At 29.8% G+C, this 26,031-nt stretch overlaps 1 protein-coding gene across 9 annotated transcripts in view; it reads left to right on the top strand.

The window, feature by feature from the left end:
* The window catches only part of tty (tweety), a 356,795-nt gene that overhangs the window by 257,713 nt on the left and 73,051 nt on the right, over positions 1-26,031 (top strand). For all 9 annotated transcript variants that reach the window (XM_075375807.1, XM_075375808.1, XM_075375806.1 and 6 more), the window contains one exon: positions 21,470-21,668. In XM_075375807.1, coding sequence (XP_075231922.1) covers positions 21,540-21,668 — 129 coding nt within the window. In that variant the 5' untranslated portion in view covers positions 21,470-21,539. The remainder of the gene's footprint in view (positions 1-21,469; positions 21,669-26,031) is intronic.

The raw sequence follows: 26,031 nt of genomic DNA, 5'->3' as shown, positions 1-26,031 counted from the left end.
AAATGTGTGCATCCCTTTCTGTTACAAGATTGAAAATCTCTTTATCAGTATACCTCTTACATACTAAATTATTTGTTTCGTGCACAGTAGGAGTTTCCATGTGCCTTTACTGTTTTTATCCTCTTTATCTTCGTTCTATAACGAAATTCTCTAATATCGAATATGTTCATGTCTTTATATTTCAGTAACCTTTAATTTTTTCTTTAAAGATTCTGTTTCAAATCTCTTTAGATTGCCTTTAAATCTTCTCATTTCGTACCGTATCAACCTACCTAATTTCTTACATTCTTTATAACATTCCATTTATAGTTTCACCTTTGTTGTTGTGGCTTCTCAGAAAACACTCCATTTCTTATATTTTCGGAATCTTTTTGATACGATCAGATTTTTCTCCTCGTGGATCTTGTTCAGTTCATTTATCCATCATAATTTTACTGCGTAAATAAAAAATTCTGCAACTTGTGATGTTTTATCATACTGTAATGTTTAACTTATTATATACATATTTTTTTTTTTTTTGCTCTTGTTTACGTTTAAATTTTGCTTTTTTCTCAATCAAGAATCCATATTATTCTTTTTTCCTTAAATCCTTCCTTGTTTCAGCTAAGTTAATAATATAATGACGATTCTTAACATAATATTTTTGTTGTTGGGTTGTTACTCTGCTGTCAAATTTATATTTTAATTTTACTGATGATTTTAATTTATAGGCTATTTCCGTATAAATTAGAAAGTTAAATCCTGCTTTCATACGTTACTGTATTGTAGTTTGCCTTTTCTCGGATTTTTTCCGGTGAATAGGTATAAGACATTTTCGAATAAAACTTTATTTTTCTATATTCTAGTTGTACCTTGGAAATGTTATTCTATTCTACATTCCAAGATCTACAAATGTTATAAGTATTTGTTTTTCTTCAGCCTAAAAATTATTTTTTAAATTTAGATTGCTTTTCTCGTTATACTTTTACTGATATTGAAGTGATCTTCATTTAGGGTTAGTCAACCCGAAATCCTTTTTATAACAATGGGAGTTGTAGACACTTATTTCAAAATTGATCGGAGTGTCTTGTCAGACAAGGGTGGCTGTTAGTCGTCATTTAGATGGTGATAATATCTACACTTTCACATTTTGTCGACTAAGATTGACCTGATGAAAAAAGAATGGCTTTTATCGTTTAGTGCAATTAAAAAGATTACCTATATCTAAAACCTAAGCCGCATGAGTCATACCTCAGGCTACGTCAGGTTCCGTGATCTGTTGTTCGTCTACTGAGTCGCTTTTCTTTGTGCGGTGATCGGTCGGAATCGGATGACTATACAAAGCTTGTAAAAAAGACTTGGCTGTGCTCATAACAACTGATCAACTCAAAACAGGTCCGCCTCCGATAAAAATCCGCTAATTCCGGCGACGAGCCCGCTTGAAATGCGAAGGTTGATTCCCGCGTCCGTCAGGCAGGCATATTGAATTTATGATTGGCATCCCAACCCCGTAGGGGAAAACACCCACCCGTTGGATGCCACCGATGTAAATGCCTCGGTAGACATTTGCATCGGTGATTTATTAACTCATCTTTTGCCTTCGCTGTAAGCCTGGTCCGGACATCTTGAATGTCCTACATCGTATCCCTCTGAACTAACTAACCCAGCTAGCGGAAGCGCGAACCCCGCGCCTAGTTCTACTTATTGTGAGCCAATTTCGTGAATGTTTCGTAATTCGAGGCAATTAACACAACATACCACCAAAGATGTTGATCGCAACAACGAAATTTAGTCCTAGTTCTCCTGGTGAACTCAACTTTAGTTCAAACCCCAGACTTAAATTATGGACTCCGGTCTGGTCTACTAGGGAGAGGCGAACAGACCTCTTACTCCCACTCGGCTCCATCGTAGAGTCCCGCGTGACATCCACCTCAAAAACCATCGCCGAGATGCCGCTACACCTCACGGCTGCATGATATCCCATGCCCATCGGCAGTGCAGTCGCCGTTCCACCGACAGCTTTTACAATTATAATCACCTCTTGTCTAACTAAATGTGGCTCGCTGCCAAAGCGCCTACCTTCGGCCAGTCAAACTGTCCAGGCAGACCCTAGCCACCCGGGTTCCTACTCTACTAGATCCCCTCGACCGTCCTGCGCAGGGCGAGGAATCGAAGGAAACCAGCAATAATTGTCCATCTCTGCGAGTCCTCCAGTTGACTCGCAGATCAAAGAAGGAATTTACTCTCTCAAGTTTCCTAACAACTCTGGTACGCTCAGCGTCGTACCGGCGACAGACATACAGGATATGATCCACCGTGTCATCGACCCTACAGTCTGGACACAAGCCGGAGTCAACCAACCTAAACCTAGCCAAATTATCCCTAAAAGTATCATGTCCTGAAAGAAATTGAGTAATATGCTGATTGGGGGAAACCCAGCTAATCGCTCGCAACTCCATATTTAAGATTGGCATCCCAACCCTGTAGGGAAAAACTAGTGACGTTCCGGTCGCCACACCACCCTCCCCGTTTCTTGCTCTGTTGGGATTTAACGGGAGTCCTCTTTCGCCCTCTAACTTTTTGCATCTCATAGTAATAAGTCAGCCCTCGTTGTGATGCCACCGATGTAAATGCCTCAGTAGACATTTGCATCAGTGATTTAATAACTCAGCTTATTGCCTTCGTTGTAGGCCTCGTCCGGAATTTATGATTGGCATCCCAACCCCGTAGGGGAAGACACCCGTCTAGTGACGTTCCGGTCGCCACAGCCCCCTCCGTTATTTATGATTGGCTGTTGAAAATGTCAGTGGATGAATAGCATAATATAGTTGGTGAAGTCTGGGACCTCCCAAGGCGATATCTGATGCTGCATACATCAGCCGGAGAGAGCATGCGTAAATTTATGCCCGTGATGTTCCTTAAGATTCCTCATTTCCTCCTGTAAAATTGGTAAATTATTTTAACATAATTTATAACAAAAAAAAAAAAAAAGATTTGTGGATAGATATTGCTCTTCAATTAAAAAAAAAATCGTTTTTTTCGATTAGTGCCTCTACGGACCACGCACACATAAAGTCAAACATGATTCTTTTTGTTCTTACAGTATTCCCTCATTTTGCTACTTTGTTATTGTTTTCTTTCTTCAGTCCATTTTATGCCTGGTGTTTTGGCTTTTCTCGAGCAGTCTACCACTTTTATAAATTTTCTAAATTAATTTCGGTCTTGTACTGTGTTTTCGATTATGCTTAATTTTTTAATGTCTTATTGACTTCCGAGAACCTTGACAGTTTAGTTTTTGTTGCATTAAACCCATCAAAGATTTGTTTTGTAAGTCTTTGTAGACACAAGTAGCCGTAAAATTATAACCTTCTTTTTTTCATTGTGTTGTAGATTTTATCTATGTTTCTTTAAATTTTGTTTTTGCTATAAACGTTTCTCAGGATTCTTTTTTCCACTTTGAAAAATTCTTTACTGAAAATTTTTGGAGGCATTCGGCTGCATATAGGGCTTCCGGTAAAATGATTGTGTTGCAGTGTTTTAGTTAAGTGTTATAAGATAGTGATTTTTTATTGTAGTTATTTCTTGTTAACATAAAGATGAGATTCATTTTCTTGACTCTCTCACTCATCGCTTCTTTTTCTAAAACGTTAGGGGTTATTGTTTCACCGAGCTATTTAAATTTTGTAACTCTTTAGATTTCTTGATTTTAGTTTATTTTGATTTTATTTTCTTTATAGTTTGTGAACCATTGCTTTTTTCGAAGGAAATCTTTAATCTTTCAAAAGTGTACTAATATATATATATCCTTGGTTTTATTATGTACTAAAAAAAAAACGAACTACGTATTTCTTTACAGTTTTTGTCATAATTCAAGAACATAATTTTATTTATTAATGTTGTCCATATATTTTTTTTTTATATACGTTTACGTATACGTGAGAAAGTGATTAACAAAATAATCCGCTTTCCATAAATCATAATTTTTAATTTATTGCAATAAAAAGTCCATTAATTTCCTAAGTTCATTTATATCTATTCGATGCTGTTAACGAGAAAGATAGATTTTCACTAAGATTTGTTGAATCAAAAAACGAATTGCACTCTCTTTTTATTCAATTATTGACTTTTTTCCGTGCAGGTTTACATGCAAACGACCTGTATCTATGACGTTAGTAGATTATATAAAAAATCGCATGGACGAAGCAATCTGGTGTTATCTTCGGCTTTTATGGCTGTAGTAAATAAGAATTTCCAATTTTCACCTTCTTTTAGTTAGTTTTATCAGCATCCTTTTCTTTATATCGTCATCATCTGTTCCTTTCTACTGCTACTAAATAAAAAAAAGTAATAAAAAATCGATTATTTTTTTTTTTTATACTGAATTCTTCTTTATTGTACTTTTATAATATTTTTTAATTGAAAATTATTTGAATACATTAGTTTTATTAAGCAATCTAAACTCGATTATATTTTTTTATCGACTTTTCGAAGCACAGTATTTACTTATGTCGCACGGTGGGATTAGGGGGTGAAATTGAATTTTCTTTACGTTTTGAGGTATTAGAAGTATAAAATACCATTTTCATGTACTAATGTTTATATATATATATATATATATATATATGTATATATATGTGTGTGTGTGTGTGTGTGTGTGTGTGTGTGTGTGTAATAACAAATGATAACTTCTCAGTTGGATGTTAAAATAACAGGAACACAAATGAATATAAATACGCAGATAAAATATTTAGATCACAAATATTCCATATTAAAAAAACAATCATTTTCCAATATTATGATATTATTACTTAAAATAAACAAAATACAAAACAATTTTTTGCCTTTAATACTAGGCTTCATCAAGTGCAACTGATAAAGCTTTGCATTAAAATAAAGTTGCACTGTTATTTGCGTAGTGATTTATTTGAATTTGAATGTTTTGTGTTTCTGTTTTGTATATATATATATATATATATGCCTATGTATAAAATTTTGTTGCTAGAAAGTCTTCAAAATTACCAGATCAATTTTATTGAAATATATATATGCTATAGTAGTGTATCTGAAATCCACCCACTTAGTCTTGTGATGAATTTGTCATCGCAGATCAGCTAATTTCGAAGTCGAGAGTTCTAAGGTTGAAATCCTAGTAAAGGCAGTTACTTTTATACGAATTTGAATACTAGATCGTGGATCGGTGTTCTTTGTTGGTTGGTTTTCAATTAACCACACATCTCAGGAACGGTCGACCTGAGATTGTACAAAACTACATTTCATTTACATTCATACATGTCATTCTATGAAGTAATACCCCTTACGATAGTTCCAAAGGTTAAACAGAAAAATAAAAAGTAGTTTATCTGAAGTTGTGCATGTGAAAATTTGATGAAGATTGTTTGAGTCGTTCTTGAGTTACCCTCAGTTTAAGAACATAACAGAATAACAACATAACCTCGATTTGAGGTTATGTTGATTTTGTATTGGTGTATTTTTTATATGCGCTTATGTATGAGTCATAGTGGTGAGCGAGTTGAAACTTGATGCTTGTGTGTAAGGTCTACTCGTTAATCGAACGTATGTAGTGCATTCAATGATCTCTTTATAACTGGATAGAGGATCCCATATACTGGAATTGGTAAAATTTGAAGCACAAACTAGCTCCACCAAATGAGTGGCTAGAACTAAACAAAATGAAACGGCGCATGCGCAGATGTGAGTGTAAGAGTAGGGATAAAATTACTTTTAAACCGATGCAGTAGAAGTGTTCTGATTTTGTATTTTGAACACTGATCTCTATATGGCATTAGTCCAAATTACGCGTGAGAAAAAAATTGTTACCTGGACTTTTTATAACTGGAAATGGTAAAGGGGCTTATAATAAACGTAGAAAAAGATAATAAATGCGTGAGCACGGGGTGGTGGAGAGGTAATTTGGTGGATGGGGATTGAAAAAAAAAATTCCAATACAAAAGTTGTAGTTCATGCAAAATGTACAACTTTTGTAGAGGTACTTTTTAACATAAACTCAAAATTTCCGAGAAAAATACAAAAAAATTTCTTTTTTTAGTTTTATATTTTTCATTTTCGCAAAAATAATTTAGTTTGACAGAACTTTGTGAAACTATATATATATATATATATTTGATCTTTATATAAATTTTCTACAACTACCCGTAAATTTGTGCTTTAATTGCGAAATTAACCGTTATTCTGGTTATCTGACTTGTGTAAAATAAACATTCCTACAATCGTAAATATATTCGCGCAAGCGTACAATGGTTTTATTTAGTTCCCAGCCACTCATTTGGGGCGCTGGAGTATGCTTCAGTATTGAACATTTAATTGTACATTACGCCATAAGGATCCTCTATCTAGTTATATAGAGATATAATCTATAAGTGGAAGCATAATCTATAGAGTACTCTATAATCTATATAGAGTATAATCTAGTTATATAGAGATTGAGTGCACTGTATTCTGAAAATTAGTGAGTTTCTGAGTGCGAAATAGTGAGGGCATCAGAAACGAAGTCGGTCTTCTTGCGCAACTGCGCAAGATTCTATTTTGTTTTAAGTCTGTAAATTACTTGTATTGTTAAACTTGAAGATTCATGACCTATTAAGGAGTAATAATTGATGCAATTTTATGTTGAAATCAAAATAATGTGTTTACTATAACACTGATTTTTGGATAAGGTAAACAGTGATTTCTGCCCCTGAAATTTGCATTTTATGTTTTGTAAATAGTAGTTGTTTAAGCTTTATTTGTCATCTTATTAAAATAGGTTTTTTTTTGTTTTTTTTTTGTTTAGGGATGTATATTATTTTCAAATTGAACTCGTTTAATGGGAAATTCTGTTTGATCTAAAATATAACAATACAGATTACGCATCTACTACCATTCTCGATTTGTAAGTAACTATTTTCCATTCGCGCATCATTTATAAAAAAAAATTTCATCTGACAGTTTCAACATTTTTTTAAATTAATTTTTTTTTAATAAGAACGAAAAAACATGAAAATGGCTCGTTATTTTTAAGACTTGCTAATGTTATAAAAACGGTTTAGACAACTGAGAGGGGTGATTGCAATAAATATCCCTTAAAAACAGTTCTGATTCTCTTAATATTCTACCAGTCTACTCCAGTTCAACCTTCTTTATAAGCAGGTCCAGGAATGTAAGAGGTGGTGCCGACCGATTCTACAGTAACGTCATGTTTTTAAACACGATTAAAATTATATCGCTCTCCCCTCGCACAGTATTTTGCTCGCATTCTTCGCATACCTAGCTAGTGCTCGGAGGTCGGAAAACGTCAGTAGCTGAATAATTCAGCGTTTCTCCAGGTATCAGTTCTTAACTAATGTTGTAAGAAAGCCGTCGCAGTATATTAATAAAGATTATTCTTACGGAAGATTTTAATCTTTATTTAATATAAATAATATTTATATAAAATGTAATTTAATAAATTCTTATTTTCTTCAAGTTTTGTTCCTAATTTTTGTTAGAAGATAAAATCGCTAAATTAACTGAACCTTGGTATCGCAATACACCACCATACTAGTTCGACTCTTTAGAAGATTCTGCCACTTATGATTCTTCCCTCCTATTCATTTTAAGACTTCTTTAGTTCGAATTTTATCATCTTACCTAATTTTTAACATCTTCCTTTAACACCAGATTTCAAAGTCCTCCATTCATTTCATTGCGATTGTCCATGTTTTACTACATAAAGTACGCTTAACCTTCTACATGTGTACATTTAAAGCAGTTTGTCCTGACTGACCGGTTTATCAAGCCCAGCAAAAACTACTGAAGATAAATTGATGAACATTTTTATATACGTTCTTCTTATGATTTAAGTACGCACTAAGAAAGGAGTTTTTGAAATACCGAGTTTAAAAGGATAAAATAGAGTAACAATGAAATTTATTTTTTTACTTCCTTGTACGAAGTAGGAAGTGTTGTGATGGCAAAAAAATTTGGGTTTTCAAATTTCAACGGAAATATCCATTTTGACTAGTTTCGGCGTAACGGCTCTAAGTGCGTATATATGTATGTATGTACGTATGTATCTCGTATAACTCAAAAATGCTTAGCCGTAGAATGTTGAAATTTTGGATTTAGGATTGTCGTAACATCTACTTGTGCACCTTCCCTTTTGATCGCAGTCGACTGGATTAAAAGTGTCCAAAAAAGCTCAAAATCCAAATATTTGGGTTTTGGACTTCTTTATTAACTGCAGCAATAAGCCCTTATTGAGAGCTTTTCAACCATATATCATAAGTGGTACTTAGTTTCATTGGTTCCAGAGTTATAGCCGAATAAAACTTTAATTAATTAAATATTTGGAACTTGCAAGAGGAAGACACATCGGTTCGAATCCGACTTCATTTCCTTTTCTTTTTTTTTTAATCTAAGTATATTGATTTATTAATAATTATTAACCTCTGATTGTAAAACAATTTTACAATAAACAATAATTAAATTATAACAACAAAAAATTGAAAACAAATTCTTTATTAAAGAATTGGAGGATTGTATCTCACTTTTAAATGAAATAAGTATAAATGAAGTACAGCAAAAACTGTGTATATTTAATTTAATAGGCGTTCAAGGAAGTCATGTGGTGTCCACATCAGATTTTTTTAATCTCTGTAACAAATGAAGATATCAATTTTAATATTTGATATATGTAATCTTCATGTTAATATCTAAAATCAATTTCTAGATTTTTTTTAATTCCGAGTTTAAAGGGTTAAAGTGGGGTTAAATTTTACTTTTTTTTTTTTTTTAATTTTTCCGTAACAATGAAGATATAACTTGATATTTAGTTCGTTAATCTCATGTGAATATCTTAAAATCAATTACTAGATTTTTTGAAATTGTTTCTTGTAAGGGCTAAAGAAAGGTAAAAAAAAAGTCGAACAATGATTGCAAATTTCCCGAACTACACTAAACGACATTCATTCGATTTTGGCTTGCAAATATCCTTCATTAAAAATCATTTTCGAGTTTTTCGAAATTTATTATTTCAAGGATTAAAAAAATATAATTTTTTTTTACAATTCTGTCGTGTTATGCTGCCGCTATTAAATCAATCTTTAGTAGAATTGGTAACATTATGATGGTAATTTATGTTGTATTTCTTCTGATTATGTATTTCGCGAGCGAAGTTGCGACGGGTAATCTAAAAACCAATTAGTGAGTCCTATACTGACCAAACTCTTATTATTTTTCTGTTTAGCCTCCGGAACCACCGTAAGGTATTATTTCAGAGGATGATATGTATAAATGTAAATGAAGTACAGTCTCAGGTCGACCGTTCCTGAGATATATGGTTAATTGAAACCCGATCACCAAAGAACAACAATCTAGTATTCAAATCCGTATAAAATTAACTGCCTTTTCTAGAATTTGAACCTTAGAACTCTCGACTTCGAAATCAGCTGATTTGCGATGTCGAGTTGTTCACCACTGGATCAACCCGGTGACATTCAAGTCCTAGTTAAGGCACTTTTATACAAATTTGAATACTAGATCGTGGACACCGGTGTTCTTTGGTCGTTGGGTTTCAATTAACCACACATCTCAGGAATGGTCGAACTGAGACTACAAGACTACACTTCATTTACACTCATACATATCATCCTCATTCATCCTCTGAAGTAATACCTGAACGATAATTCCCGGAGGCTAAACAGGAAAAGAAAGAAAAAGACCAACTCGGTGGGTTTCGCTGACGAAAGATGAAATTACAATAAACTGATAGTTTTGATAAATTGAACAGACTTTAATTTTTATTTGTCACTATTATTCTTACAAGCATAAGTTTAATGTACACAGAGTGGTCCACGGGGTAGAATCCTGACTGACTAAATATTCCCTGACCGCGACGGGAAACGCAAGTAATCATATTGTGCGGGTGAAGCCGCAACGGGATACTAGTATATATATATATATATATATATATATATATATATATATATATATATATATACATTTTTACTTTATATACATAAGTAAAAATTTTAAGAATTTCTTGCTAATTCTTAAATTTTTTTTTTTGTAGCAAACTTTTTTTGCATGATAGGTTTGGCATCTTTCTTTTGCCAAACTGCACTACTTCCTTCACCCTTCCTTTGTAATTAATTGCACAAAAGTTCTCTCACTTGCGGTGAATTATATTTACCTATTCTACACGTTATTATAATCCTTTTTATCAACATTTCGTTACCTTTATTTTATTTTTACTTATTTTCAAACTGAATTTCTCCTAAAAATAAATTTTTACCGTACTGTATTTCTTCAATCCCATTTTTGGTTTCCGTCAAAAAAAACAATGTCAACAGATAATCTTAAAATTTTTGGTTTTTCTCCTTGTATAGTTGGGCTCTCAGATTTTTCCAGTTTCTGTATCGAATCTTCTATATAAATCGAAAACCAACGGGGTCAAACGATATTTTGAAATACAATTTGCTTTTCTCCATCTTGCAATTGTTTCCTGATTCTTGAACGAATTATTGACAACTCTTCTCTTCCTTTATTTAAGTCCGACTTTTTTTAAAATTACAAATATTTTATTTCTTTCAGTATTGTAAAATCCTTCCAACAGATCTACAAATACAATTAATTTTTTTTTTTAAGCCTACCTTGTAAAATTAATTCGAATGCTAAAATGGCTTCTCCGGTACTCATGTTTTTTTTTGTAAAACCCAATTTATTTTCAATTAATTGGACGAAGACCTTCTAAAGTAAACTGGAATGATAAAATACAACAGATTAGAAATATATTTTCCAATTTTTATTTTCCATCATTTTACTGTAGAATAAAAAACCCGTGACTATGATAAAATGCTGCAAACCAATTAAATTTTAAATAAACTTTTCGTTGTAGATATTAAATTATGGATTTTAACCAATCCGCGTATGAAACCATGTTGTTTTGATTTCAACGAGTTTACTCTTCAACTTATAAGATTTATTTAAAAGAAATACGGTCGTAAATAAACCTATTAATAACCAACTCGGAAATACCGTGTTATTTTAATTCTTCTAGTCATTATTTTTGTTGTTAAAATGTTTAACTTTACGATTTTCAAAGTACAACTTGACAGGAACTTTGTACGTTAACTTTTATTCCTTCCTGTTTCCTTTTCGTATAATTTAATGATTTATTTTTGAGCGAACATTGGGGGATGATAGATTTTTAAATTCTTTTATTGAACGAATAATGTATAATATTTAATATTAATCAACGGTGTTCTGTTATTTTACTTTTTTTAACTGTTTCTCTCCTTTTTTAAACGTAGATTTTACGGTTATCATTTTTATACATCGGTTGGCATGACGAATTGGTTTTTAACAGTTAGAGAAAAAATATGCCGTGAAAGATTTAAACGTGAAAGTTTATATAGGCGACAGATCTAACATCTGGTAATATTATAATATATTCTCCTAACTTAGAAAAGAGGGGTGGAACTCCACAATAGCTATGTGCTCGTCGGGTTTATAATAAAAATTTTTTTTTAAATGTACTATGGCACGGGCTTGCTGGTCAATATTCAACACTTCTTTTTCTTCTTTTTTTGATCACGCGTTTTATACCCAATACACCGCAATACCTCGTTTCATATAAAATCATGGGAAAAACAACAGAAAATATGCAAATACGAACGTAGATTTTAACGTCAATATATTAACCTTTGTTCTTAATTGTATTTAACTAGATATGGCTGACCAACTGGTCGTATAAACTGGTTTTTTCGAATGTATGTTTCTAATTCCCTTATTAAAGATAATTAATTTCCAGTTCTTCTTCTTCAAGTATCGAAACGCTTACATATCTTAAGAAAAAAAAAGTCTTCTGCAAAACGTATATAAATAAATTTCCTCGTACTGCATTTATTTATGCGCTTTAAATGTAGTATGTTTAATTGTTTAAAAGTAAGTCAGGAGTTGTCTCGTTAAGAACAGCCTTGACCTCCTCACTTTTTCTATTACGGCAATATCGATTTAACTTATAAAATTGGAAGTTTTGTCTTTAAATTGTTTAATTTTTTTTATGACTTAACGATATAAATAAATATTTTATTCTAATTGATACAGAATAATAATTTATTGTTCAGTAGGTAAGTATGTTATTTAATAAAAACACAAGGAACTGCCCTAATAACATTTAGAATTATCTGTGAGAAATGCATATCAGAACAGCATTACTTTATAAATAATTAATAAATAAAAAAAGTTATTAAAAATTGTATTAATGGAAAATACCGGTTGTTTGTTTTAAAACTCAACCCAATTTAAAAAAAAGTAATATGCTATATTTAATGTGATTAATGTTAAATATTGCAATTATTTGTGCAAAATAATATTGAGATCAAATTTTTTTATCACAAATGTTGAAAATGTCCACATTTTGTATTAATTAATTACACTCTTTTTCATATTCTGCGGAACCTTTCACAAAGTACTTCTTCCAATTTCTCGTAATTCTTGAGTTATGTTGGCTTTCAGCTCTTAAATGGTGTGTGGATTATTTTTGAATACACAACTTTTTAGATATCCACAGAGAAAAGAATCTGCAGAGAAAGATCGGGTGACCTAGCTGTCATAAGCCAGTCGAGAGCCACTCTTTCACCAAAGAAATTTCTCAAAAGGTCCATTGTTGCTCTTACATGTGACATATAAGAGCCATCTTGTTGAAACCACGAATCTCTCATTTAATTTTAAATTTGCAATAAACTGCATTACAATTTCTTGGTAGAGGTCTGCATTAAGTGTGGTTTCAAAGAATATATGGCCAATTATTTTTCACCTGGACATTGCACACCACACACAAATTTTCTTGGGTGTAGATGTTGTGAATGGATGATGTGAAGATTGTTGGAGTTCTTATTATTAATGTAACCACTCAAATGAAACAAAAAATACATTATCTAACCCTTTAATGCCCTCCCAAGCAAACTGATTAAACTATTGACACTTGTGGAGTCTAGCAGCGTAATCAACCAGATGTAATTCTTGTGGTACATGAATTTGCTTTAAATAGCCAGGTAGCTTTAAATGTACTATACAGAGACATTTCTTTTCGTTGCAAAAGTTTTCATAATGATCTGTTAGGTGAGTTTAAAAAGCTTACCCAATGTTATCTTCCAATGTTTCATCATTAAGTACTGAACGTTTCCAGCTATATCTGTCATTGCAAACAGAATCAGTCCCCCTGTATTTTTTTATCAATGAATTAAAGATTTATGTTGTATATTTTTACCTGGAAACTGTATCCTTTCTTTCATGTTCAAAACCATTTCTTCTTAATAAAACTCTGATAAAACCAAAACTAGCTAACCGTTCACAAGAAAGAAATAAAAAATTATATCAGCTGATTATAAAACAATACGTAGTGCTGCCAACCTCTTCATTTGAAATTGTTGTATTAACTTCTCCAAAAAGTATTTTGCTTGGGTTGCGTTTTAAACAGCCAGTATATGAAAATAATAAATAAATAAAGCATAATAATGTAATGATTTTGAAAGTATTATAAACAGTATCCAGAAAATTTAGTTTTATTTAATTTTTTTGTAAAAGAAATTCATATAACTTAAGCGAACTGGCAGGAAAATTATTAAATAGTTAAGGCCATTTATTGAAAATGGTAATGAAACCATAATAAGTTTTTGTTCTATATTGAAATCTAATACTGTCTTATGTAATAGAAGTGGATATTTTATTTAAGAATTAATTTTTTTTTTTAATGTGATTCATACATAAATATTAAAAGTTGTATTAAAATGTTCAGTTTACCAACAGTCTGTCTACAAAATCCATGTTAAGATTTATATGTGCCAAAGAATGACCTGACTGCATTTTTATATCGTGTATGTAAAATACATATTATTCTTCACATCATGAATCAAGCCAATGAATGTCTTGATTCTTGTCACCACTTACAACTTACTACAATTTGAGTTTGTAACTAACAAAAATAAATTATATATTTGTTACAGTTTTAGAATCAAATTTAATTAAACTTTGACTTTTCAAAAGAAAATATTATAATTTTCTTTTTTCATTCATATAAATTTTGTATTTTACTATGATTGTTGCAAATCGGTTGTCAAACAGCTGATTTTCAAAGTCGAAGATTCTGACATTCAAATCCTAGTAAAGGTTAGTTGCCTTTATACAGATTTGAATATTAGGTACCAATGTACTTTGGTGGTTGGGATTCAATTAACCATACGTGTCAGGAATGGCGGCCTGAGTCTGTTCAAGACTACACCACATTTGCATGTTTTCCTCATCTTATTGGCCTTAGGAAGGGGGTTGCTTATTGTTCACTATTTGATCAGATTGCAAAGTACACCTTAGGAAAATAAAAATAATATAAATTTTGTATAAAATTGATATGTTAAAGATGTATAGTAGTTTTTTTCTACATGGTTCTGTTTTCCTTCTGGAAATTTTTTATTCCCTTCATTAAAATTTTATTTAAATATTATTCAATATAATTAATTAAAAAATTAAAAATAACAGTTTTTCTGACTTAATGTAAATGAACTATTGTGTTTCTACTCTCATTTTATATCTTCCAAAAAATGATTACACATCAATTTATAATTGCAATTGAAATGTTGGATTTTAAAATGCCATTCTTTAAAAACGGAGAAAAATGTTTTCACATAATTTTGTTTGTTATTTCATATACTTCAATAAAATACTTTTTCTTTCAAGAAAAAAATTTGTATTATTTTTATCATATATGTTTATTGTGATAATATTTAGTATAATTTTATTTAATTATTGAGAAGTGTTATTTAAAGAATTATTAAGAAGTTATTTCATATCTAAAAGTATAGTTGAAGATAATAGAAAGTAAAGCTATAAAATTATTATCATTATTTAGTTTAGTGATGGTATTTATTTGATAAGTTAATATAATAATTGAAACATATTACTATTAAATTAATTATGTATTGGACTGTACGTTTAGATATTTATTTAGAAAAGTTTTATTTTTTTGTGAATGTAACGGTAAAATTAGAATTGTTCATTCAAAAAGTATTTTTGTTTTGTCTTGTTTCTACGTTTTATAAAAAGCAAAACACAACTTCATCAACAATTTATTTATTGTATGAGTAAAACTCAGTATAATTAACATATATAGGAATGTCACTATTTTCTTCTGCTATGTAAAGGCCTCAACCATTGTTTCTTTCAGGAAGGGTAACATTAATTTCTTATTTAACATTGTATCTTCCGGCCTTTATTATGAGACGTACGAAGCACCTGAGGTATAATAAGTGCACCACTTAGAATTACTGGCGTGACTACATTGTGACAAACATTTAAATCTATTTGTACTTATCTGTTTTACATACGTTAGCCATTTACTACTATAAAACAAATATTTATTCAAAGGATAGATAAATGTGAAATTTAATGAGTCTTAAGAGTACTGTCAGTTTATAAAGCTTGATATGATTAATGACTGTACTTTAGGATTTATACCGTGATAGTTTGATTTTTTTGTTGCCACTATTCTGATATAAGCAGTAAGTACAAGTAATAATATATATTTTACATATATGTGGCTGGACTAATAAGTTGTAAAAACAAATTAGAATGGATTCTATGAATTATCAGTCTATTTTTCTTCTAATCTAAACTGGGTTTAAATATTAAATTTCTCTATAATCCTTTAGTTGCCCTTTAAAGTGAAGTTCAGCTTGACACCAGGATTTACAGTATGTCTTATGTCAGGGTACCTACAGATGACACTAACAGACAACTAATAGATTAAAGGAACTTTAGTTGACAAACCTTCTGATGTTAATCTCTTTTACATTTTTGAAGAGAAATGTCTGTATTTTATATAGTACATGCATATTACCATATTATTGTAATAAGAATATTATTATAGGCCACACAAAAATTTATATGAAGCAGTAATGATTCTGTAAAGAACAAAGAATGTTTGAGGGGATGTTGTATACTAAATCTGTGTGATCCAGCACTTAAGAGATTTTCATTTTAACTTACAAAAAATTTACTGTGTAATCATCTAATGAAGGCAATTAATAATATTGCCAGTTTGTGAAATAGCAAATGGTGAATGCCAGTCATATTTAATCCTAAATACTTAATGCATCTCCTAACTGATTACCTGTAAAACATTATAGATTTAATTATTTATTATGTGTTAAAATTATCAGATTTTGTGTCGTTACAGTTACATAATCCAATTAGAGTTTAAATTATGCTATCTATATTTGTATTTTAGAAAAAAATAGGTATATCAGCTTTATCTGCTAGGCCCTACAGCTACTATGTGTTACCACCAGATAGAAAATAAAGTCCCCAGTTCGGTTCACAGGTAACATCTCTCATACCACATGTAGGATACGCTGAGTTTATACCTCTTAGTATTTTAGTTTGGATTAATGCTGTATTAAGTGCCTACTTCCACAATTTAGCGAATAATGAAAGTAGCGAGTATTGAGAATAATGATTACCTCTGTAGAGATGATTATATAAAATGAATAACCTCACCAGAGGAAACGTCAATTTCCTCTTCCAAGTAACAGGTATCCAACCTTGATAAGCCCTCAGGACATTTTTCAGTTTTACTCAGAATAGGATCTGATTGATTAAAGATTTTTCATCAATAAGTTTAAATATTTCCTGAAAAAAAATTGCCATGGCAGATAAAAATGAAATACTTTTTTATATTAATATGCGCAATAGAAGATCTCTTGTTTTGTTATTTTATTATTTTTTTTTTTTTTTTAGTAATTAATTAAAAAGTTTTACTTAATCTGTTTTAAGTTACTTTTGAATCTGCTTAAAAAATTACAAAATTATTTATTTTGATGTTGAAATGAAGATATTGGGTACCACTGCCAACTTCTATATTGGATCGTAACAGCAAGATGTGAGACTTCCTTTATGGATATTCTATCAATGAAAACTGTAGTGCAAATAAATGAATTGAAATGAAACATTGATTTTGTTTCACATGTGTAATTTTTTTATATTGTTGTATTAATTTATACTTATTGTTATTTATTGCTTATTCTTTGCCCATATGAAATCCAAAAATTGTGTTTCAATGGACTGTATTAAGGATTTGACAAGTTAAGCTGGATTTTACTGCTGACAAGCGGTGAAAGTGTGTAGAGGTGTTGAAATTATCTGCCTGACTAAAAATAGAAAAGATACTTGTATGCTTCTTTTAACAGTTCTATGAAAGAGTATTTGCCCAATCCTCCTGTCAAAGTAATTACATTATTTCTCAGCGTGGTCCTACAACTTAATTATATTTCTTATACGCATTTATATTCTTTTCATAGTACTGTTAACCAACCAAAAATTCATGATTCTTTATTGTGTTTAGTTTAGGTCAATTTTAAATTAATAAAATTAAAAGCTTACTGGTATAAAAAAGTGTACGGTATTATATGTATAAAATACATACAAATTTGACACGATCAGGACATCTGCCTGTGATATTGAGAACTAACCAAAATATCCATTAATTATTTTTAGGTTCTATCTTAGGTCATTTGTTTTTGTAAAAGAATTTTAGCTTGATAAAAGTAAGTCTAAAAATGAACAAACTTTTACAGGATCAGGACATTGGAATATGATTTAACACTGACCAAAATATCTGCAAAATTGTAAATATGTTGTGGTGATAAATCTAAAATCACAAAAACTTAACAAGATCAGGACATATTCTTGTGATCCAGATCTAAACAAATTATTGGCCGATTGGTTTTTGTGTTGGTTTTGGATCAATAATTTCTTTAAAAAAATGCTTGTTAATAAAAAAAATTGCACAAAACGTTACACATTCTTCATCTTATTATTGACAAAAGCAGTTGCACAACATTTTGCTATTTGATTCTTTCTGTCTATCTTTTAAACTGACAATTTAACACACTTCTAGCCTTATGTAAATTATTCCTGAAAAATATCCTAGTTTCATGGCTATTATGGCAGTAAAAAAAAAAGTTAATAAAAGGATAGATTCTTTTGAAATGTGGTGTTGTCAGAATGTTGAAAATTGGTTTGTTTGTTTGAATACCAATTATACAACTGTTGCATATTATTTATCCACTGTTAATTCATTTCATTTCAGAAACAGATTTGACGTAGTCAGAGACTAATATTTAGTAAATTACAATAAGATGTGTAAAAAACAAAGATCTTAATCTACTATTTATATAATTCATGATAAGGGTTTGTTAAGATTAAATTAGTAGTTCAGTATAGAAACGAGTGCAGTGTCAATTTAGTCAAGTGACTAATGAAAAAAAATTCTCTGCCTAATTTAATTATTAATTCAATACTTAAAATAATAAATTCTATTCAGAAATCCTTCCAATTTTATATATTTGAAAACAGATTAATTAATACTTGTATTAATTAGTCAACAAATTACATCTCTTATATAACCCAAAATATTTTTTTTTATATTTTTATTTTTTTAATTAATGGATTTATTTAGTTGCATGTACTGTTTATTATTTTTAAATGATTAGTACTATCATGTAAAGTTGGTAGCACTTTCTGTAGTTATAATTGGTTCCTTTATATAAAATTATTAACTACTGCCAGCTGTTTTTGTGGTGTACTACATGTAGGTAAATTATCTTCTTTGTATTTTGGAGTGTTAGTTTTTAAAATAGTATTATATATCTGGCACGAGGCCCAGAGAGAAATAAGCCCTGTCTGTTTTCTTCTCACTTATATATGTGTATGCATGCATATGTGTATACTTATTCATCCCTATCATTCTGTATCTTTCTTCAGCTTCTCATTCCTATCTTTCTTTGTATGTACTTGCATTTATTTATTTTTTGTAATATATGTAGATGATTTAAGACTATTGTAAGTTTTTGGGCAAGTAAATTTTATTATTGTGTACTCATCCAGAGGAATATATTTGTTAGATATACTTCATTGTGAATGTGTGTGTGTGTGCGCACGTGTGCGTTTTAACCTGTTTTCCCTGTTTGGAAAATAACTTTTGTAACTTAAAAAATGTTTCCTATATGAACAGTTTTTTTTGTGAATTTACCTTGCCAGAGTTAATTTCAAAATATTTTTCTTTTGTAAAAACCCTTCTGTAGATGAGTTTTTAAACTAAATGTCAATAAAGCTTGAGAATTAAAAAAATAATCTTGAAGCTCTAGGAAATATTAGCCCAAAGTTTTATTGAAAACTGTTTGCCTAACAAATACACAACTTATGATCTTCAGACAAACTAATATATAAATAACTTTTATTGTTGATATTGTTATGCTGAATTTATAAAAACTTGTGGAAGATGAACATTATAATACAGAAAAAAATCAGTTGATATTGAGGAGCAGATGGGAATTAAGATAATGTGATTCTATATGAACAGAATTGATTTTCAAAGAATCATTGGTGGATAAGGGGTAAGAAGTTGAGAAAGATTTTATTAATGATCAGTTTGATAGAAAAGTTTTAAATTAATTTAATATAATATTGATTCCTTGAAATACATTTTATATAACTAAAACAAATAAATGTTTTTTTTGGAGATTCCATATAAGAAATTTTATATAAAAATATTGTTACATGTTTGCAGTTCAACCAGGATATTGAGCTACTAACAAGCTAAGAATTTATTACTATAAATATATATAATAAATACTATAAATAAATATAGCTATAAATACAATTTATTACTCTACAAACATATAAACAAAATAAATAATGAAAATAATAATTTTAATAATAATGACAATACATATATATATAACATACAGAACAGCAATTCAAATAAAATATTTAAATGAGTGCGTCGGTACATGAATTCACTATGGAAGCGAAACTTCTTACGCAATATTATATAAATTATTAAGGTGCAAAATAATGTAATGTACGTGCAATATACAGAAATGATAGAATTTTTTATTAACAAGAAATATGAACTAACAATAAAATCCAATCTGCCAACGGTTAAAAACAATGTGTGGTTGAAATATTTAAATAAAGTCTGATCAAAAACCGTTCACAAAAGAGTAACAGTATCATTCTTTGAACATGATTCTTGAATTAACTGTATTATCAGCTAGCGCGTGACGCTTTTACATGACTTATTTTTCCTCAGTTGATTACCCATCCGGAAGCCTGCGTTAAGAAGCTTCGCTTCAAAAATACAAGATTTATTTAATGACAGTTAAATTATAAAAAACAGAATACAGTCCAAGTTATTAAAAATGTTATAATGATCACTAGAATCAATTGCATTAACAACAAGATAACACTAGAAAATTGTAAGTTTCATTCAATTCAATTTTTGCCAGTATTACTTTTACTATTTATAAAAGAATTACCCTATACTTTATGAATGAATAGAATACTGTCACTTACACTACTGTTTATCAGTAACTCATCGAACACAACTTCTTGTAATCACTACTGTCCACAATGGAATACAGGTGAGGTACTCTTCACTCGTGATTAACCACACAACTGATTATCACAATTGTGCTGAACATGGCCTTGCAAAACTACTGACTCTCTCCACTGATCACTGGCAATATTAATATCCCCTGGCCAGCAGAACCGCTACCCAACTCGTCTCTTTAATTTTTAGAGCATAATAATTTTCATTACCAACACCTTTATATTTTTCTATAAGTTCTTATGATGGTCTGGTAACCCTTCTGGTCAAACAACAGCTTTTGGAGATGCTACTGTAATACAAAGAACTGATTGTTTAACAGACCTGATACACTGAGAAAAGAATCCCTTTTAGTTCCTTCTGCATTCTTCTTTTCATTATTATTTTCACTTTTTTCTTCGTAATTGGAAAAAATCAGTCCTGTTACAATCTATACGGTATATTTTAGTTTTTTTTTTTTTTCTTTAATATAACACATCTATAACAAATGTTAATAAAAAGATTTCTATTTAGAGATAGCCATTTCAACCAGGGTTAGTATAAATTCATTATTAAAATTTAGTTTTAATTATTTCAGGTATGCTTGAGAAATGTGTATAAAAGCACCTAAAGTTAGGATATGATAAGTTATTTTATATGCATCACAAAGATATGGAAGGTAGATAAGCAGTATATTAAAAAAAAGAAAGCGCTTTAATTATTTTTATATAGGTGTCATCATCATAGCTTGCTGTAATATCTATGTATTGGATGATGTAACTTTTGTTGTATCGTCGTATGATAATACTTTTTAATTAAATGAAAACTAGTATAGTTTTCTTTTAAGATTTATTTGTTTATGCTTGTGTTCATAAACAACACACACATGTAATGTTTATACATTTACAAATTAACTTATTTGTACATGTATTTTATTTTTTTTTTTACTGCAGTTCAGTAGAAAAAAGAAACAAAAATACATTAAAAGTGAACAGAGATAAAAAAAAGTAATTTTATTATAATAATTATTGTTACTTTAAACATGTATTTTTCTTCTTTCTGTTGCAGGTGAAATGGTTTTAATTATAATAGGAAGTGTACATAATAACGAGTCAAGATAGGTGCGACAGAGTTGAGGATGTCTGAGGAGGGTATGCATTACCGGCCACCTCCATTGGCTCGGTTTTTTCATGCCCTCCCTCACCTTAACATCAGCCTTCATCTTGTCAACTCAACGTTTGATCCAGACTCTGAAATATACCTTGAGGTAACATTTTAATAACTTTTTTAATATATTTTAACGTTCTATTTGCTTTAATGTTTCTGTTATGAATTTTTTTTAGATCGTATCTCCCGTAATTAAATCTTAAAAAAACAACAATTCTTTAAAGAGGAATTTTTTGACCTTTTCCACATTTTTTTTAAATGGAAGATTGCTTTATTGTTAAAAATTCATTTAACAATAAAGAAAATCCTTTTATAGGTTCTAAAACCCTCCTTCAAAAGTTTCTGAAATTTTTAAATTCTCTCATATTTTCCCATTAAAGTCTTTGCCTTCAATGCATCATCTGCTAGTAAACCCCATAAATCATTTTACCAAAATAGGGTTTTAGTACTTATTCAAAATTTCATACAGATTTGTATTAAAGTTGTTTCATATTTTATTGATTTTTCATAACTTTAGCAACTTTGAGATAACACAATTTGAGCTCTGTAAGATGAATCTTGTGTCCTGAAAAATACCAGGCTGTTATAATTCCAAGATCTTCCTGAAGAAAACTAAGTTATAATATCTTTTCACTGTAGGGGTCCGCATTTTTGATATTTTTTTTATTACTCCTTTTTAAGTAAATTGTTTCCTCAGATTATATATATATATATATATATATATATATATATAAACTTTATGATCAGTTTAAAAAGGAGAAAGTTTGGTCCATGAGGGCAGTTTGATTTGGTCTGTGATAGGTTTCCTTTTTGTATTTTCAATCCTTACTTTTTATTATAAGGACTGATCTTGGTGATTCTGCTTTGTTTTGCAAAGGCGATTAATTTGGTAATTTTATTGCAAATTTTCCCAGATAAAGTAAGTGGAAGATTGTTATTAAAAATTATATTGTCAGCATAAACAGTTTGAAGATATTTATGTTTTTATCAATTATGCATGATGTTTTTGTTATATTCTAAATATTTCCATAAGAAAATCTGTTAAAAAAGCCTAATATAAAAAAATGTATTTCTATTGAGTATCATGCTTAAGTAGAGCTGCTCTGATAGACCTCACACTTTGTAGCAGACTCTATATCATTTTTCTGTATTACTTTTAGAAGCAGGATTCTTCTCCTATGTGTTTATATTTAATGTGGACAAACATTTTTTTTTTGTTGATGGTTTTCCCCTATGTTTAAATGAAAGTAAGATTAAAAAATATTAAAAAAACTTTTTTTTCTTGTAAGGTAGCCTTCAAGGACCATGCAAATATTATTTCATATAGTTTCTTTTTCTTCCAGAAGTTCTTAATTCTTTCAGACTATTTAACTCTTTCTTCAGTTCATTCTCCTCTGTTGAGTTTTTCTTTTCACCTGTAGTAACCTTTTCAAAAATTCAAAAATTTTCTTTCTGTATTCCTTTTCCATCTAGCAAGTCTTTTTCAGTAATGTTGAACTTCTTGAGTGCTTCTTTCATTTGTTTAAAATAGGCACCTTAACATTTGTAGTTCCAGAGTTTATTAAAAATCTGTTTACTCCTGATTGGTTCATTCAGCCATTTATCCATAGAATTTTTCTGTGGCTTTGTGTTCTTCTTGGACCATAAATCCTTAAGATGATTCTTCCTATCTCGAGTAGATTTTCTATTCCATTTACATTTGTAGTTTCTATGCTGTACAAGATAACCAGCCTTATAACTATGCTATGCCTAATTGTGCATTTATAGAAAGGTCCTTTTTATTGTAAATATTTTTATGTAAAAGTTTAATTCTAATTTATGTTTTTTTGTCTTAGTCACTAGTTTATCTGTTCTGTTTCAACTAATTATTTTTCCAAGATTTTTAAAATGGTCTGTGATCTTAATTTTAAAATATTTCAATTGGTTATGTTTGTTGATTGCTTCTTGTTTTGATTCTGCAAAGAATTCTAAGTCTACAGCAAAAGCTAGACATTTAATCTTGATGTTCTGGTTCTTTGTTCCTATTTTTGTACTTGAGTCATTATTTTTCCAGGAGGTTTTCATGACTATTTAAAACCAAGTCAAAAAGCATTTATCTAAAACCAAGTTGAAAAGCATTGGTGAAAGACTATCTCCTTATCTTAGGCCTTTTTTTTATTTGGATTGGTTCACTGACTTCATCTAGAAACTTAACTTTAGTGTTGATTCAAGTGAGTTTAAGTAAATTTATAGTTGTTTGGTCAAGTTTTTCTTTTAATATGTTAACTATGGTTTCTCTTTCTACTGAATCGTAAGCTTTTTGAAAACTAATGTAGGAAATAAAGATGTCTTTTGGCCTTGTGTTGTAATATTTTAATATCGTTTTTAGGCTGAGGATTTTTTTTATACAAGATCTATTTCTTCTGCATCCACCTTGATATTCACCAAGCTTTGAGTCTAGCTATGGTTGAAGTCTATTAAGAAATAGTTTGGAAAATGTTTTATAAATGACAGGTAATAGCGGGCATTTCTCTATAGTTAACATCAATTTTTGAGCCTTTTTTTATGCAATGGATGAATTAATGAATTAATTTTTTCTTCTGCCCAAATTTTGTGGAAGAGTTTGGTTGTTTCTGTTATGAATTTCTCATCTACAAGCTACCATAACTTTCTGATTATGCCATTCTCACCTTATGCTTTGTTGTTTTTTAGTGAGCTAATCACATTTTTAATTTCTTCCTTGCCTGGTGGATTAGAGACAGGATTCTGTGTTGTGAAATTTAGGTTAAGTTTTCCTTTGGGATTTTCACAGTTTAATAACTTTTAAAAATATTCAACCAGAATCTCACAATTTTCCTTGTTGTTCAAGGCTAATATGCCATTTTATTTTTAAAGTTAAAACTTGGAGCTAAATATTATTTAAATATCTTAAATATACTGATTTTATTCTTAAATGCCATGTAAAATAGACTTTATCGATTTTCTTAAAGTTTTCTTCCATTTCCGTTATTTGTTTTCATGTGTTTTCACCTGATTTTCCTTAGTGTTTAGTGTGTTATTTTTCTTAATTTTGGACTTTTTCTAGAGTTTCTTGAGTTTTGTTTGTGTTCCATTTTTCCAGGCTAGAAGTCGTTCTTTAATTGCATTTTCACATTCTTTGTTCTACTAGATGTGTTATTTTGTGTAAGTTAAATGACGCAATTTCTTGAACAGGTTTAATTAAATTTTGAGTGCTATTGTTCCAATTTTTAGGTGCGTTTAGTTCATTTTGATTTTTTAAAATTCTATCTTCTTTTCATTTAAAAGAGCTTCTCTATTAATTTTGAAGATTTTGACATTATGTTATTTTTTCTTTTTACAAGGGATGAAATTTATCTTGATTTAGGAGAGATAATCTGAGGTTATATTTATTACTTTTCTTACCTTGACATTTTGAATCTCTTTGTGGCAGTTTTGAGAGATGGATTCATGATCAAGCTGAAATTCACCAAGCATTGGATTTGGGGAAACCTAAATTGTTGTTTCTGCTCGGCTTGGCTTTAAAGTGTGTTGATATGATTTCTAAGTTTAGGCGTTCACAGAATTTGACTAGTCTTTCTTTCATCAATCTTGTTTGTTCTCTTGTGAGCTGGATGTTTACCAATAATGTTAGAAAAGTTTATTTTAGAACCAAGTTGAGCATTGAAATGTAGCAGAATTTTAACGTGTTTTAATGGGATTTCGGGGATTTCTTCTTCCAGTTTGTTCCAGAATTCTTTAATTTTTTCTGGATTTGTTTTATTATCATTATTTATTGGAACATTGCATGTTAATTTTTTGTATAATGTAAAACCAATTTAAAAATTCACTGAAGAGTAAATAATACTTTCTTAAATTTCTGTTGTTTTTTTTAATTGTTTTTCATGAACATGCAACGTGATGTACCTCCTTTTTTATATTTTAAGTTAAATGGCTAAGATATCAGTCAATATTATGATATATTAATCCTGCAAGTTATGTTAGATGAATACAGCCATTCTTTCCTTATGCCTGGGATAGATAAAGATAAATTTATGTAATAGTCGAACTTGATTCAGTTTTGTATGAAATGTAGTATAGTTTTGCAAAATATTATGATTTTTAATCTTTTTTTTCCAACTTATGTAACTAACTCTGTCTTCCATGAGGGCTTTGTCATCAGCAGCACATTTTAGGAGGAAAATTATTAATAACATTTAGTGAATAAGCTTCTGTGGTGAATTAATGATTAATTTATCAGAAATTTTTTTTTTTTAATTTTATGACAAGCTGTTTGAGGTATTTAATTAGCCCTACTATAGATTGCCTTATACCACTTAACCAATTGGCTTCAAAATAAAACATGTAATTTTTTTTAAATATGTTTCCCGTTTTAGCTATTAAATTAGAAGATTTTTACATTACATATAAGAAGTGAGAAAATACATTCAAAAACGTTTTTTGTTCTCATCCTTTTTGATTTAGAA

The sequence above is a fragment of the Lycorma delicatula genome, chromosome 9 (genome assembly GCF_047948215.1).
Source record: "Lycorma delicatula isolate Av1 chromosome 9, ASM4794821v1, whole genome shotgun sequence".
Lineage (NCBI taxonomy): Eukaryota > Metazoa > Arthropoda > Insecta > Hemiptera > Fulgoridae > Lycorma > Lycorma delicatula.
Note: the sequence above shows the minus strand (reverse complement) of the source record. Positions and strands in the feature narration are given on the sequence as shown.